This window comes from Phalacrocorax aristotelis, chromosome 10 (assembly GCF_949628215.1).
Source record: "Phalacrocorax aristotelis chromosome 10, bGulAri2.1, whole genome shotgun sequence".
In the NCBI taxonomy this organism is placed as follows: domain Eukaryota; kingdom Metazoa; phylum Chordata; class Aves; order Suliformes; family Phalacrocoracidae; genus Phalacrocorax; species Phalacrocorax aristotelis.
In genome coordinates, this window is record NC_134285.1 from 3459346 (window position 1) to 3476758 (window position 17413).

At 45.3% G+C, this 17413-nt stretch overlaps 1 protein-coding gene across 1 annotated transcript; it reads right to left on the reverse strand.

The window, feature by feature from the left end:
• Nucleotide 1: 1 nt before the first annotated feature.
• On the reverse strand, nucleotides 2–15929 carry DRC3 (dynein regulatory complex subunit 3). Its single transcript, XM_075104743.1, has 12 exons — nucleotides 15718–15929; nucleotides 14181–14297; nucleotides 12492–12658; nucleotides 11755–11901; nucleotides 10456–10575; nucleotides 9437–9549; nucleotides 7965–8139; nucleotides 5216–5347; nucleotides 3828–3898; nucleotides 2915–3038; nucleotides 1323–1454; nucleotides 2–1157 (listed from the first exon to the last, which is right to left on the reverse strand). The coding sequence occupies exons 1-12, from the start codon at nucleotides 15872–15874 to the stop codon at nucleotides 1044–1046; spliced, it is 1569 nt and encodes a 522-aa protein (XP_074960844.1). The 5' UTR covers nucleotides 15875–15929; the 3' UTR covers nucleotides 2–1043.
• Nucleotides 15930–17413: the final 1484 nt, after the last annotated feature.

Below are 17413 nucleotides of genomic sequence, written 5' to 3' on the forward strand. Positions count from 1 at the left end.
TGCTGAGTATTTCTTTGTTTTAATCACCAAACCGTGGTGTAGGTCCTGAGCTGCCAGGTTCCAGGCAGGCGCTGGGACAGCTGGAGGCTGAAAAAAACATGGAGCAGAGCTGAGCAGACACTAACTACCAAACAGATCGGCTCCCTCCGCATCTGTGTGTGAGCTTCTCCATGCTAGGTGCCCTGTCCTTGCAGCCAAGGAGTAGCAGGGAGCCGACTGTGCAGTCCTGGAGCAAGAGGTGGGAAGCCTGGGCCCTTGCCATCTTCAGAAGCACAGGGTACTACGAGCTAAATCTGTATATGACAGGTAGCACCAGCCACGGGGCTTTTGGAGAGACCAGGTCTCTCCCCAGAGTGCATATGCAGCCACCCTCTCATTTAACCTTCCCACCTTTCTCCTTGCTGCTTGCCTTGAGCAGTACCGCCAGCATCATTCCTCAGAAGCTGCCCACAAGTGAGCGTAGCAGCTGCTGTCACTGAGCAAGGAGGGGAATTAATGACTCCTCGCTTGGCTGTTATGAGCGGTGGTGTGTGAGCTCCCGTGGAACCATTGATTTCCCTTCTTGCTAGCTGGGGGCTGCTCTGTTCACGCTGCAGAAAGCCGCTTTTGCGAGGGGCGGTGAGAAGACAAGGCTCCCAGGCACGCAGAGCCCCTGCCAGCCTTGTGCTTGCTGGGCTGGAAACCCGCTGTTATCTTGGGGGTGGTTTGATGGAGAGCACTCCTCTCCCAGGCTGCTTCCACGTGCCTGCGGCTCATAGGTTCCTGCCACTGTGCTTGCAGGCACTAAAGCTTTCAGGCATGATGTGCTACGATGATTTGGTTCAATCAGCTCACAGCTGATCCATAACCCCTTGTGACCAGGTCTGAGCTCTGTCTGCACGGGCTTCATGCCAATGCGATGGAAGAGACAGAGCTTCATCTGCTTTTCCAGACTCAGTATCTTTTATTTGCAGTTTATGGCGGGATGGGAGAAGTATGCCTTTGGCCTGAAATGTCCCAGACTGCTCAGGCATAGAGAGGCAGCTGCCCAGCCAGTGGCAGACCTACTCCGTTGGCTCCAGGATCTCTATGTTATCCAGCTCCTCCTGGAGATTATCGATGTACTGAATGATCTCTCTGACACGATCACGGTTTCTGTCGATCTCGTTTTGGAAAGCCTGAACAGGTTGAAACCAAGCAGTGAATCCACAGGCTTGTCAGGGTCCCTCACTGTTGCATAGAGGGCTCCAGCAAAGGTTAGGGAGCACCTTTCCTAGCAATGTCCCCTTTGCTTGGCCCAGACCTGTCTGCACCCCATTCCCCTGAGCATGAGGGTCTCTTACCTTCTCTGTCACAGAAGCCTGCCAGCGGTAGGTGTTGCTGATAATGTCGTGCTCTCGCTTATCAATCTTCAGCAGGCGGATGCCATGGGACGTGTTGACTGCATTGACAATGGTGTTTTTGTCCACAAGAAGCTAGGAGGTAACATGACTGGATGAGAGGAGGGGGGCGGGCACGCAGCAAAAGCAGCAGAGCTTGGAACGAGCAGCACAGTAACTGCAGTGCTCAGAGGAAGAAAATCAGCCCTCTGTTTCAGACTGACAAAGCCCTAGTGATCAGATGAATCCAGTGCTTTACCCTTCACAAGGATGTGTCCGGTGTAATGGGGTATTATCCCTAGTATGGGTGGGGAAACTGAGGCAGCACCCTCGGCCTCACCTGCTGGAGCAGGGAGCAAATGCCTGCTGCTGAGTGCTCTGCTGCAGGCAGGGCTGCCTCGCAGCACATGGCAGGCCCCTGCGGGCAGCTGGTGTTGAAGCAAGGCTGCATATGCTCCAGCACGCCTGGCCCAGCAGGTGCGGGAGGTGGAAAATCGCACTTGGAAGGGTCTCTTGCACTAGTGACACTGGCTGTAAATCTTCATTTTTGGAGAGTCCCAGCTTCTAATCAAAGCAGTGACTTCCCCTGTGGCTCTATTTAGAGGGTGGGTTTGCTAAACCGTAATGACTCTCCTCCTGCAGCCAAGTGCAGCTGTTGAACAAATGAAGATTGCTTCTCGGTGGAAATGGATGGCAGAGAGGCAAAATGGGTGCACAGCAACGGTGCGTAACCGCAGCCATCTGCACAGGCCATAAAGCAGGGAGCTCCCCCGGGGGGGCTGAGGGGTCTGTTTTGTGTCTGTCAGCTCTTGATTACCTGGAGTAATGAGGGGGCAGGGATAATCTGGACAGAGCAAAACCATTGCGAATGCAAAACTTGAGTCATTTAGCCACTAGAATGAAGGAATATCGGAGACAGAAAGGTCAGTAGTGTTGCTGACTGGAGCACTGCAATGATCTCTGTGCTTTCTGAAAGGCTCCTGGGATCTTTGATATCACAGCAAGGCTGAGGGCGCAGTGGAAGGCTTCTTTTTGAAATGTCATGTCCTGCCTCCAGATCAGCTCATGGGCTGAGGAGCTCTAGGGAGGGCTTTTGAAGTCACTGAGGCAATCAGAGCCCCGGTGCAAGGAAGTCAGAGCGGTGTTTGGATTCTCCTGGGGGAGCAGGGAGAATCTGAACAAAACCAGCTGCGAGTGCAGCAAAGATGCTGCCTAAGTGCCTGCTGGGCTGGGGCTCTCTGGAAATCAGCCAGAGAAGTGAGTTGTGCTGGAGGCAGGAGAGAGGCTTCCTCAGCACCTCTCCTGGGCTGCTGCCACCAGCTCTGGCAGCGCTCAGGGAAACCTGCAGTGCAATTATCCTCTGTCCCAGTCAGCAGAGATGTCTGGTGGTGGTTTAGCCAAGCAGCTGGGGCCTCTTAGGAGGAGGTTATGCTCTGGTTTAGCCATGACTTCAACTGTATTGAGCCTCCTGGAAACCCTGTTCCTTCTGAGAAGAGGCTGTGGCCTCCTCTTCTTGCCAACTCTGTAGCAGACATGAATTTTTTTGGTGCTCTCACCATTCGAACGTCAGCTGGCAAATCCTCATCAAGCTCATTCTTGACTGATTTCTCCAGTGTGGTGATGGAGACCTCTAGCAGCTTTTCATGGTGACGGTTTTCCAGGTCCCGGCACTGGGTCATCGTACAGAAGATGGTTAAGGAAAAAGCTGACCATGCCACTCACTTGTAGAGATTAAATGACCTCCTGTAACTAGAGACTGAGCACCCGCACAGTGGGCCTCCACAGGGAAGAGCCTGGCTGCTGCCAGAAGCTGCCATGATGTCAGGATATACTTTCTCCTCTTAATCGCACATTGGGTCTCATCCTCACTGGTATATATTCACAGGACTGAGAGTGGGCCTGGGTTTGCAAAGGAAACTGAGGGAGGCCTCCCAGGATATAAGTTAAGTTCTGGTATTGTACAATTATTTGCACCAGGCCAACAGATTTATATATTTAAAGTAGTGTAACCTGTCACCAAAGCACTTCCTTCTCATCTCACTTTGTACCAGAATACATCAACAACACAAAGATGAAGGCCATTTAAAGAAACTTCCACAAGAATTGTAGGTATTTCATTAGCTGCTATGGCAAGAATGTACATAGAAAACAGTCTAACCAGATCTTCCCAGGGTTTTATCATGGCTGTGTGGACAAGAAAGGAAGATTCCAAGGGGGAGAAAGCTGCATAATTCCTGCAGAATTTCAGCACAGGAGAACTTAGACCCTTTTGTGCTCTCCAGAGTCTCCACAGAAAGAAGCCAGGTGCCTTAAATGGCCATTCCGGCAAAGCTGGGTAAAGACCTTTTCTGTTGATCAAAAAAAAAAAAAAAAAATCAAATTCTCTGCTGATGGCCTATTTCTGGATTTAGAAGTGCGATATACCTACATCACTGGGAGCTCCAGGCCAACACACTGTCAAAAGGATATATCCCTTTAACGTTTTCAGTGAATGTTGATGCTATGGCATCGATGTTACTTTTAAAGTCCTTTATTAGATCCTTAAGAGAGGGAAAAAGAGAAAATGTAACAAAAACTTGCATAAACATAAAAGGGAGTCAGGGAGTCTAGGATGAATCTACAACTGATCATAATTTGGGCTCACTGCCGTTATTAGCACAGTCAGAAACCGCACTGCCTCAAGCATTTTTTTTGAAATTTGAAATTTTTTCAAGTTTTTGAAAGTGCTACAAGATTTTCTTTCCTCATTCAGGGACAGAAAATCAGCATCAGTTTATTGGGAGGAAGCTGACTGAATGGCACCTTTACCCGGTGGCTGGAGGAAGCCAGCCGATCCTTTTTTACCCTCACCTAAGTGATGCACGGCGAGTGCTGTATTCCTCTGCACTGCCATGCTGCAGTCTCCCTGTAGGTATGAAGAGCATCTTGTCGGAAGCATAACCAATGCTTGGGCTTACTGCAGATTTTGTTTTAGTCCTCAGAAACTAAAATTGCTGCTGCCTGTTACCTCTCTCAAAAATGGCTGATGGGGAATTTGTAAAGTGTTGCACTTAATGTCTTGATACAACAGTTCAAATACAGCCCCCCGAATCCTGCAGATCCAGAAGGACGTGCAGGGATGAATGTTCCTGCTCATCAGTGACTGCAGACACATGAGGACCAATTCAGAAAACACTAAAAGGCACAATCCTGAGGCGGTGAGGAACCCATTTTGAGCTGCTGCCTTCTGTCGTGCACATTCACAAAAGTGAACCGCTGCATCTCCTTGCACACGGGCCGCAGCTCCTGCCTGCTCATTTTTAAAGAGATTACTTTTTGTTGTTGTTGTTTTAAATGAAGATGGACATTAGCAGCTCTGCCCTAGTTTTTGAGGAAAAGTCTGGGGAGAAAAAAGGCAGCTATTATGCAAGCAAATGCAGTAAGCTGAGCTGGAATGTGTGTAATCTTATTCATAGCAAAGATCAGCTTCAAAGAATTACACCTCTAGAATCCTCAATGCATATCCCATGCTATGCACAGACTTCTGTACGCAGACCTTTAAAATGACTGAATGACCTCAAGCCCCTTTCTCTGAAGTCAAGGAAATCAGCTTGGATAGATGTGAAGGACATACTGTGCTCTGCTCTGCTCTGAGAAATCTGTTGCAATGGATCAATGTCCATGGCCTGATCTCACTCAGATCGACTCTGAGCAGAGAAAGAATAAGAGGGAGACAAAACATTAGCCGGACCAGAAGACCTATGCCCCCCCCGTGCAACGAAACAGAGGGGTGCAGCAACAGAAAAATTACACACCACACACACCCCCCCACACACATTCTGGATGTGAGGTCCCACAGGTACGTGCTTGACCCTTACCTCCAGCTGGTCAGCTATCAGCATTTCCAAAGTCATGAGTGCTTCTGAGAGCTGAAGTACGTCCTCCTTGTATTCGGCTCGTTTAGACTCAGCAATATCATAACTACTGGCATTATGAATCTCATCCAGCCTCTAAACACAGAGATACATAAATTACTTATAGTTTGTGTTCAGCACTCCATTGCAATTTAATTAACTTTTTACATATATGAGGAAAGTTCCTGCTACTGATTAGCTGAAATGAAATGTGATGATTCAGGAAGTCTCCAGATCTACATACTTGGTAGTCAACAGTGCTGAGGTATGCTACTGCGCTAAGGATCCAGGGGCAATGCCCTGAAATCAGTGAAAATGCTTCCCCATCCTCCAGTCAGAAGACTTTGCCCTTTCCATGCTTCCATATTTGGTTCCCCTTCTGCCACATTTAAAGTTAAAAAAAATATATATTAGGTTCTTGACATTGCTGGCCATGAAGATGAGATTAACCATTACTTCGTAGAAAGAAATGCTGGCCTAAATCCTGATCCCCTTCATGTCAAGGAGAATCTTGATTGACTTCCTTAGGGTCAGGATTTAGTATTCTGCATATGGAATACCTATCATTGCCTGCCTTCCTCTTACAACAAGGATTTATCGCTGTTCAGAATTAAATATTGACGTCAGTTTTGTACCAGACAAGATTTATGATTTCTTGGATAAAAAAAAATCCTCTTGTGCTGAGCAATGTATTATTTTCAAGTCTGTTCAAAATAAGTTAACAACCAAATGTTAATAGGGGGAAAAAAATACACGTTTTAAGATATCTAATCCTCTTCTCCTGAGAGGGAACAAACAGGCTAAAATAGAGAATTCTGATTAAAAACAGCACCAAGATTTGAGTCCGAAAAAGGACTAGAGTACCCAAACGTTGCAGTGTTAAAAGGCAGGAAGGGGAGAGTAAGGTATCTTCTTTTCCAATGTAAACAAGTCAGGAGACTCAAAAAGCTCCCCAGCCATTCCAACTGTACCTCTGGGAGCACAATAACTTCAAAGTTCAAGGCCTTTAATGCTTCTTTGCTCCTTAACCAACTTCAGGGAGCAGAGCTATTTTACAGGTTACCCAAGCTTACATAGGATTACAGCGAGAGAAACAGCCCCTAAGAATGGCTTATAGACTCCAGCCTGCTGGGACCTGCGCACCTCCCGAACTCCTCCAGCAATTTTAAGTGAATGGGGAAATGCTGTTAAAAAGCAGCGCTGGGTTTGGACACCAACTTCTTCAGTATTTACATGAAGACTGTCACATTGACCGCAGTGTCCTGTTCTTGCAGCTCAATCCATAGCAGAGTCTGCAGATCATCAGGCAAAGACGAAGGGCTGAAATCTGGTCTCACCCGTTTCTTGGGGTTTGATTTGGAGGTTTTTTGTTTTGTTTTTGGTTGGTTGGTTTTGTGAGGTTTTGTGGTTTTGTTTTTAAAATGGAAGATATATTGGGAATTCAAGTGCAAGTAAGCTGACTATGCATCTCCATCTTTATACGTTGCCTTCCAGTAAGGCTGCAAACCCGTGTCCTGGCTAGAGCTGATGGAGTCGGTTTGCCAGCGTGAGTCAGCGAGGTTCAAGGACCCGGGCACGGAGTGACTCAGCAGGCTGCCAGCCTGTGACAAGGCACCTAAATAGAAGTGACCTGGTTTTCAGACGGAGCCAGTGCTCGTGACTCTGCCTGGTGTCAGTTGTCAGGGACTTGCTCTGCTCAGCTGATATTGTCACCAGGCTTTAGCCCCCCCCCTTACTTTTTCTGTGGAAACAAAATAATGATCCATCTATTATACATGGTTAGAAAGGGATCCAGCTAGAAGCCTTAGCAGCCACAATGAGTGGCTGTAGTTAACCTGAATGAAAAAGGATAGTTTCTGCTTTTAAAAGGCTAGAAATACATTACAATAACTTTATCTAATTTTTGTTACAGTTCTTTGAGCTGTTGTTGACAAAATGAACCGAAGCAGAAAATTACTTGAAAATAAGCTGGGTAGCCTGCAACCTCCTTCCTTTTCTTCCCCCTTTTTCAATGAAGGAAGAGCTGTTGGAGGCCTTAAAGAGAAGGGGAGTGTCATTAAAGCCGATAAATCTGTATTGTTCTTATCAGCTTCATAAAAATATTTAAACCAAAAAAAAAACCCAAAACTTGAGCATTTCCATTTTCTTAAAGACCAGTAACTTTTCTGGATGGCAAAAAAATAATTGTAAAAAAACCCCACCACCATGTTTAGCCACTTTTTTTCTGTAAAGCCTTGAAGGACCTTTGCCTTTGTGGGCAGTAAGATAGCACTATGACACGTTAATTTTGCTGTACACTGAATTTCCAGTATAGATAGAGGCTGTCAGTGTTAGCTGGATGTGGTTTGCCCAAAGGGTTGAAACTTCAATCACCACATTTTTTTCCTACCTAAAGTACTAAAAAACTTTTAACATTATGTTAGTTAATGGCATTATATTAGCGATCACAATAATATTCCTTGGTATAGATTTATACTGTAAGAAAAATATAAAGAAAGATCAGTGACTAGATGCCCTCCCGAGGTCCCTGCCAACCTCATCCACTCCGTGATTCTGCCATTAGTGGTCAAGTACTGATCCCCATTGCAGTAGTGTAAATCCAGAATAATTTTCCTAATTTTAATGGAGTTACCCAGGTTCTCAGTGAAATTAAAAGCCAGCCTATGATGTAGCGATATCATGTATCAAACAGACAGAAGCGTAACGACATTACCCTTTTGTTCCGATTTTCAAAGTCTAGGATTATTTTCCTGCCTTCTTGCTGGTTGGCTGTTAATGCTTCATGAAGGCTTTCGTAGAAATCAGAGACTTCAGCTTCTCGTTTTTCATACTCTTTCAGACCATAGTTAAATAGGTTCTCACAAACTGAGACAAACTCCTTCCTGTACGTGACACCAGAGTCAAGGTATTTCGCTTGCTCAGTGAATCAACATGCTATGTTCCTTCTAGCTCTGCAAATTTGAGCAACAAGAGTTACAAGCTACTGTGATGTAAAAGCTGTGGTCTTGCTGGGAGCAGGCTGCCAGGTATTCTCTCTGTGGCAGGACTGGGTCACCCATTCACATTTTATGCATAGGATTTTGCTACCTTAAGGGTTTGGGGAAAGCTGCGGCAACTTGAGGGGAAAAAGGCCCTGAGGGAAAAAAAAAGGAAATACGTATACTTCTCTGACTCTTCTGTGACACAGCAATGGAATGAAGCGTACAACCCTATCTGTCTTCACAAGTGTGAATACAGTGCCTGCGTAGTTAATAAATACAGCTCTGGAGCCTACAGCCAGAGCACAGAATAAACTACTGACTTGGTAGCATCACAAAAATAACGTCAATTTTTCTTCTGCTATTATCTTGGCAATGGAATTGTTTCTAGAGTCTATTGTAGTTAAGCCGTGATGCATTTTTCCCCAACAGTGTAATGCAATTTTAAGGAAGGTCAAGTTACTGGCCTTGACAATGCTCTATTAATCTGAATGTGAAAAGAAAAGAGAAAAAAAAGGTGTCTGCTTTCTGATCCCCCATGTAGGAGCAATGATCAGAAAAAAGTGCTGGCCTGAAAACTTCACGTTGCCAGCTCTGGCAGGTTGTGAGAGATGCGACTCATATCATTCTGATTAGTCTGTTCCTATCTCCCAGCACTTCAATTTCAACATGATTTTAGCGACTGCACTCTTACAATTTAACTGACAAAGATTTATCTTATAGCTCATTTTAAACTTTAAGTGGATTCCAGACTTAAAGGAAGTACAAAGCCTTGATTTTTGAAGGGTCAGAAAAGAAGGCTACCAAAATTGTGTTTGATTCAAGTGAAGGAAAAGGAATATGGTAATTACAATGGTGAGAATTTAAAACGCTGGTGTCTCATGACCTGTTGGTGATAGAAGTGAACGGTTTTACAAATGGGATGTTTCAAGCTGGGTTGGCCAGCTTGCCAGTAATATAAACCATTTGTTTGTAGCCCTCGTATTTCATGAGATCTCCAGCCTTAAAGCTGTCAGTGGTCTCACGGTCTTGCAGTGGTTTTTTTGGTACCATTCCAAAATTGAACACAGACTGTCTCAGATCTTAGATCAATGTAGCTTTCAGCCCTGGACAAAAGCAACGGATGAAGAGTCCCTGTGGATGCACCTCCTTCTTAACTCAAGGCATTACATTTTAGCTGTAGGTATTCTAAACCCAGGAAGGATATGCCTGCAGCAGGTCACCCACTCCAGGGAGGTAAGCCAGTTTGGCAGCTTCTGTATCCTCTGCATACATACTGTCAAACAGGAATGATCCATTCAGGTACTCCACAAAGGCTGTCTTTGAAGAGAATCAGAGCAACGTAAGTCAAATAAAGAGTGCCAACCTGCTGCCAGTCCTCAAGACGTGTCTCTCCTATAGACACTTTACGAGCAGAGGAACACCGGTGCAGACACAGCGATACCAACACAATAGATATACCAACCAAGGCATGAAAGCACCCTGCAACCAGAGCAAAAACCATCCTGGCGCTTTGCTGCTAGAACTCTCTAGCCTAAGGATAGAAAACACTGTTTAATCTTATATAAGACATTACCACGTACAGCCACATATCGCAAGGCTATTAAGCCTTTCAGACAAGGAGTCAGGGGACTTTGGGGAGGGATGGAGGGAAGAGCTGCAGGTGCCCTCCCTGTCACTTAACTGCCTCCTGCTCTTCAGCCGGCCTGATCTTCTAGAGGGCTGGAACACAGAGGCAGACACAACTGAAAGCACCATTCTGCCTGGTCTTGTTTTCAGTCTGTTCACGGGACTACCGTGATCTCTGAAAGCCCTGAAGAGTTTAACCATGAAACTAATGAAAAGCATTAACTTAGTGTGAAGGAGAAAAAAAAGTCACTGCACCATGAAAACGCTAACAGTTCCCTCAGACCTGTAATTTTCTTAATCTCACGTCAGGCTGATAAGATCCTTGGGTATGATTTACTATTTAGCTTTGCAGGGTCTGTATCTGTAGCTTCATTGTTCAGCCAAAAGAATTATGCTCTCCCACGTCATGTGTATTCCACAGCAGTTCCTGTTTTCATTCAAAAGATGAGATGAGGAGATCAGAGAGATTAATCCTAGCCTTAGTTTTAGCACAGTCGATGTTAACCTCTCATTAAATCTTCAAGCAGGTAAAAGAGAAGTCAGTGTGTTGCGCTTCTTTTTCCTGAGACAATATACAACCAGCCAAAGAAAATATACCTTGTGGTACTCCAGCTCTTTCTGCTTTGCCTGTTTTTCCTCCAGCTGAGCCAGGGCCCAAGCCTCCTCACGTTCTAACGGCTCAGTAAGATCTTGATACTTTAAAACTGCAACTTCTCGCTGAGAAATGCAAACAAAGAAAATATGTCTACTAGATTAGCCAGCATTGCTCAACAAATCTGGGCAGAAGCATTTGATCTTTCTAGAACATGCACCCGAATGACAGCTGCATCTCGATTTCTTTGTGGGCTTTTCATTAAACTATTTATGAAGTTTCTAATCTGTTCCTCATCCCATTTCTTGTTGGCATATTACTCTGACTCTGCATTCAATGCATCTGAGCTGTTTCAGTCCCAGGAAACTTTTCTTTCCCCATTTCCTCATCTCTAGGGCTGTTTTTTCATTTTTAGCAGGAGGCCCTGTTTTGACTTCTAGAATTTGAGCTCTGATTTGATCAGCTAGTGAGTTTAATACATTTACTAGGGAGCAGAAGGCTCCTTGGCGGGGTGGATGGCAAGGTAGTAGCAGGGGCAAGAACCTAATTAGCTTGAAACTGAAGCTTGACAAATTTAAGTATGTGATTCTATGACGTACTGTCTGTATAAGCAGGGACTGGACTCGATGGCCTGGAGTCCAGTCCTTTGGTAAGAGTATATCCCAAATACAGCTCCTGCTCTGTGCCAAGCAAATTTACAATTAATCATGTTATTTGGTTACTAAAATAAAAACCCAAAACCCAAATGAAAAAAACCTTTCTTTGTTTCTTTGAGCCCTGGGATCAAAAGCACTCTCACAGGTTACCGGTGCAGGTGCACTGTCCTATTCTCGGAAATCAAGAGCAGGAAGCGCATTCAGTGGCACCTGCTTGCCTGGATAGTCCATCAGCCTGCTACTGAAACAAATTACTCAGTGAGCAGCAGGACCACCAAGCCTCCTTTTCCATGTCTCAAGCCTGATCTCCAAGATTCTCTGATCTCTAAAAAGGCTTGCACTCACACTGCAGCCTTTCTGTGGCAACATTAACCAGGCCCCTCTCCCACACACAGCTGCTGATTTTCACAAAATGTGTGAAGACATCATGCCTCTGACACCTCTACCTCTCTGTCAGATTTGATAGAATTTGGCCTACAGGTTCACAGCTGTTAGGTGGAGGCAGAATAAACACTGCGTGTTTCTGTAAGCCTAATTTCTGCAGGGAACCAGCCCCGAATGCTAGAATACTGCTGGCATACCAACAAAGCAAATGATCTGCAAGACGCTGGTGCCTGATTTTACAAGCAGGGATGCAGAAATGCTTACCGTGGTGTCACTCACGAGCTTGAAGTCCAAGTATACCAGGTCTGGAAGATGAGCAACAACAAACAGCGTATACTGCTCATCATCACAGAGAGGGTTCCCCATGAGATTCAGAGTGCGTAACTTTTTAAACTTCCTGAGATAGATCACCTATGCCGAGGGAAAAGAAATGCTGAACTTCCCAGTGCTGGGGAAACACACAGCCTTGAAATTCATTGCTGTTATTACAATTATGTTGCAATACGCATCCTGCTCTGCTGGCAAACACAGGCGACATTAAATAATTTCTAATGCTTTCAGGAAAGGAAATACTTAAATTCACACTGTGAATATATAAACAATGGGTGTAGAGAGAGGGCAGATGGGGTAGACAAATCACAGGTCTTAGATTGGTAAACCGCCCTCAGAAGAACCCCAGATAAATCCTAGTCTCTGTTTTCTCCTTTTCTCATCTGTAGCTTCTTATTCCTTTTCTAGCTTTCACGGGAACCAATAGGAATTTTGCCATAGCTGGCAGCAGGAACAGAACTGGGCCCCCATGAGTCCCTAATCTAAAAGAGAAATAGCTGTAGTAGGCACTTAACACCACGACAGCTCACCAAAATCCTAACTTAGACTACAGAGGCAGTGAAATCCTAAGGAGAATTTTCTCCTCTAAGGCGGGGCTCAGACACAGTGGCAAATGTCAGTTCTAGAATATCTGATCCTTTGATCCATTTGCAGAGACAGGAAGCACTCACATCTTCCAGCATCGTCAGGTTATTCTTTCCAATGGAGAAAATCTGCAGCTCTCGCAATGTGTCCATGTGCTCAATTTTAGATATTCTGTTATTGTAGAGACTGAGGTCCTGCAGTTTCATAAGGGTATCCAGGCCCTCAATTACTTCAATATTGTTGAAGGACAAGTCTGAGGAAGAGTTTAGAAATCAAAAGTTTTACATGCAAAAGTTAGATGATTTCTAGCAGAATGGCTTGATTCAGCCCTTGCATTTAGCCTGGTTCTTGATTTAGGAGTTTATGTACAATATTTTCCTCAGGGGTGTTCAGTGTCCCGCCGAAAAGGCTTGGCATTAAATCATCGCTTGTTCACATCCCCTCCCAACTGTCCATGCAACTCTTAAATGAGAGGAACAGTTGAAGGTGTTCCATGCAGAGTCCACATACACAACCTGAAAGTGATTCCTACCTTCTGGGTAAACCCAAAATACAAGAAAAGAGGTGGGAAAATGCCCCAAAAGGGGAGTGTTTCCGTGACAAATTTGACACTCCCTGCCTTGTTTCTGGCAGACTCTTGCCTGCCACACCAATGCTGCTGTCATGGTCATTCCCATAGGACCAACATACACCAGTCTCACGCTCATAATTGCCCTGTTGTCAATGGAGGTGTGCAAAGGCATATATTCACTTCAGCTATTTCACCCATGAAATTTCCTCTTATCCTGCCAGAACATCTATCCTAACACCTACATTCATCATGACTGAGGGCAGTGTTTGCCCTCAGGCCAGTACCAAGCGATTCAAGCGTCCAAAGGTTGCTGATAAGGTTACCAGCTGTCTGCATCACGCCAGCCTCTGGACGGCTAAGACACTCAGGCAGCAGCTGCTGAACCACTGCAGCCTTTGGGCAAATGAAACCCATGAGTGTGCTTCAAAACACTCTGCTTACGTTGTGGTGATCAGCTGTTGATTCACAAGTGCATTAGTCATCTGTGCAGCAGAACAGTGCAGACAACTGGGCGGAAGAACCCATTAGACATTTCAAGATGTGCTTAGGAACTGAAGCCCTGCATGCTATTCTCAAAGATGTCTGAGGATATATTTACACTGCCAACCAGCAGCATAGCTGCAGTTCCCAGAGAACACTCTAAGCTATGAATCCGTAGCAGCAAGCTCGCCGATCTGTCCAGCATCAAAACCTGCACCACTGTGTGATGCAGCTCTCAGGATCCTGAGTTTTTAATTTTAAGTAGTCACATAAGGCTACAAGGATGGGCACTTCTTGGGACAACGATGACAACCAGGCCTTAAGCATATAGGGGTAAAGACAGTGGGTTCTAGTCTGCAGAATGCCTGCATTAGCTTTGAAAACAGAAGGCTTTTAAATTACAGAGGTGCTTCCATAAATATTTCTGAAATTCACCTCCAAATGTAAGTACAAACCCTGGAAACAACCTTGAAATCTCAGCTTCCCATTCCTGCCACACCAAACGTATTAAAACCAGTTTTTAAACATCTGAAGGATTGTTTTGCAGCTCTGATCTTCAGGCATTTTGACATTTGACAGTCAAATGAGGAAACACACAGACAGCTGCCACCTTCTCTGGGAAAGCTCCTATCAGTTGTGTTTGAGAAGGAATGCAACATCCTGGCTTTATCACAAATTGCTTTATACCTGCGAAGGCATCCAACCTTGTATGCCTGTATCTTACCCAGCCATACAAGGTGAACCAGACTCTCCAGAGCTTCTATCTTCTCAATGATGTTGTTGTCCAGCTGCAGCTTAGTCAGATTCTCAAACTGCCACAGATTATCAATCTGCAGGATATCTAAAGTCACGGGGGGAAAAAAAAAAACAACCAAATTGCTTTTTGTGCGAGACAGCTTTCAGTTTAGTGGACACGCTATCTTGCACAAGGAAAACATGGCCAGTCTTACATCCAAAATTATTTTCAGCAGATTATGATAGCATGTGATGGCTGCCCTAGAGAGCTGAGAGGTCCACTGGCTGAATGAAATTTCAATGAAACAGCCCAGTTAACCTCACCGTCCTGCACCAGCGCACACTGCTCATCAGCGATGGCAACGAGTTGCTGAAGGGATGCTGACTACAGCCCAGCAGTCAGGAGTGGCTTTATGAATCCACTGCTAGGAGGCCTTGACCTTCATTTTCTTTTCCAGCTCCAAGAAGGAGGTTTGGGATGAGCCTCTGCTTCTCTCTGCGTGTGCAGGCTAGTGGTGGCCACCTACTGCTTTTGTAAATTACTCTCCTGCTCCTGGGATTCTCATCACAGGAGAGCAAGTTGGGGTCTACTCTTTGTGTGAAGGCTGCAGTTTAGAACTAATCAATATCCCTGTATTTAGCCTTCTGCAAAACCAGAATCACAAGGGCAGGTTGTTAGGCACTACAGCAAAACATTAGGACCAAGGCGACAGAAAATACAGAACGTTCTCCCTCCCAATTCTCTTTCCTCCTCCCCCCTCAATGGCTTCCCAGAGGATTTCTTAGCTGCTCTGCTGCTGTCATTGTTTAGTGAGTGCAGAGTAAAGCAAGGAATTGCACACACAAAATATTCATACAGTTCTATATTTCGTATTTGCAAACAAATACATGCAGGATCAGGTAACAGGGAGTCTGTTCTAAGGAACTCAGAACTAATACACCCATTATTTTACTGAAGCATGCAATGAATAATCAAAAGCGGATTTTTCCCATGAAATTACAGACCCCCATAATACTCAAATATTGAGCCAAATGTTCTTCCTCTTCATTTTTTGAATGCAAGTTTATGACTGGTTTGACAGTAAGAGGCAAGCTGTGATAATGCTATGGATGACTGGAGGAAGCCACCGAATTGGACTGTAATCACCATAATCTACCAAATAGCTCTCACATAATCACCAGCGATGGCATAGCCTGCCCAGGGTTTGATTTGTCCATGGACAGAAGGGCCCAATAGGCCTGTGGCCTGTAGGTGTCACCACAATATAAATGTTAAATAAGAATAGCAGTGGCAATAATAGTGTAAAGTTGAGCAGCTTTAAAGTTACTTCTCAGCGAAAGCACCCAGCTCTCTCTAATGAAACTACTTCAAAGAGGTACAACTAAAAATGTTAAGTCCAGATGTCGCTTTTCACATAACAAATCCAAGCTAATCATGACTGTTTCATTGCCAGTTAGCCACTTCACGCTTAACTATATTACTCTCTAACAAAAGCAGAAAAGTAAGTGTGTATTCTGATACTCACTTCTAAAACTAAGCTGTAGCTCCTTCACATCCTTAAAGTTAATACCTTCCCTTTTGGCAAGCTCTCTTATGTCCTCTGGACACTGCTCTTCGATGGCTTTCTGGACCATTTCATCATCAATAACATTTGGCTCAATACTGTCGTATAACTGACTCATTTTCAGACAGCATCAGCCTTAAAGGACAGAAAAGAAAAAGTAAATTAAATCACTCCCAGGCTGCTATTCCCAACATTCATTGAATGGGCATGACAATTCCAAGGTATTCAGAGCACAGCTGAGATTAGGAAGATCTAATACCTACCTCACAGCTGATATCAAATACCTACTTGACATGTATCACAAAGTCACTGATGCGACTCTAAGCACAGCTTTACAGCCCGAGCACTGTAAAACGTCTGGGCACGGTCACAAATGAATCCCACACCATGTTCGAGAGTTTTCCATGCAGAATGCCAGAATTTGGCCAGATATATAGGCCAGGAAAGGGGGCCCTGTGCAGCACTTGTGAACAGCAATGGTCCATTGCATGGCAGTCACCTGTTGCTGACACCCATCTTCATGAAGAGGGCTTATTCAAGGCACTGGGTGCCATTTAATCTGGTTTTAAAAGATAAGTTTCCCATTATGGGCAGGTTGGATTTATAGAGTAATGGACAGTGTATTTATAGCATAGGAAAATTAACAATAGCAGTTCCCTAAATTTTAAACACCAACATTATAATAAAAGCAAAAACAAATTTGAGGAAGGAGGAAAACTTATAAAAAATAACAGTGATATTCTGAAGAAGGCACTTAATGCAGATGCACAGTAAAGGCTGTCTAGTTCCGTCAATATATAGTGCTGCACAGAAACACCTTCGCTTTGGGAAGCTGACAATTTTGTCAGTTAAAACTTTCTGTCCTGGTTTTGTCATTTAAAGCTAATGCTGCCCAGGAGGCAATGAGACTACTTATCTTTCTAGAACTGCACACAGTAAATGAATTAGTACAAAGGACTTGAATCTTCAAACTTTTGCTTGCCTGATGTCTATAATTACGGAAGAAGTTCTGTTGATTTTCTGCATAGGAGGACAACAACAATAAACATCTGGGTTTAGAGAGGTCTCTCCTCACTATGGCTTTTAGCTAACAAACCAAACCTCTCTCTGGCTGTGCTCAACACAGGCCGAGGAATAGCAGGCTCTGGGTTGAGTCATCCTTGACCTGCCAGACTTTCCACTTCTCTTGTATTTGTCTACCCACTCTTTAGTCAGTTTCGGTTCCATGGAGATAATCACACCTCGAGGTCGGCACCTTGCTGCATCCAGTGGGAGCAACGTGGGTGTGAGTGCAAGCAGGGCACTGACCACGCCGACAAGAAGCTCACAGCCAGCGGGAGGCCAGGCCTGGGGAGCAGCCCCGGGTCCCCAACAGTCCCCGGCCCTGCGGGGTTGGGACAGGGACCCTACCCGTGGCCTGTCGGGGGGTCTCTGACCCTGCTGGACTGCCGCCTCCCTCCCGAGACCCAGATCCACGCCCACAACCCAGCCCCTCAAGGCTCCAAGCCCGCTCCACGCCCCCAGGACCCGGCCTAGCCCCAACCTGCGCCTCGGTCTTAAGCAATCCGGCCTTAAGCAACCTGGCCTAAGCAACCCGGCCCGGTTGCTAAGGAAGCCCAGGCGCGTTGCTAAGGGAGGCCACGTGACACGCTGGTCA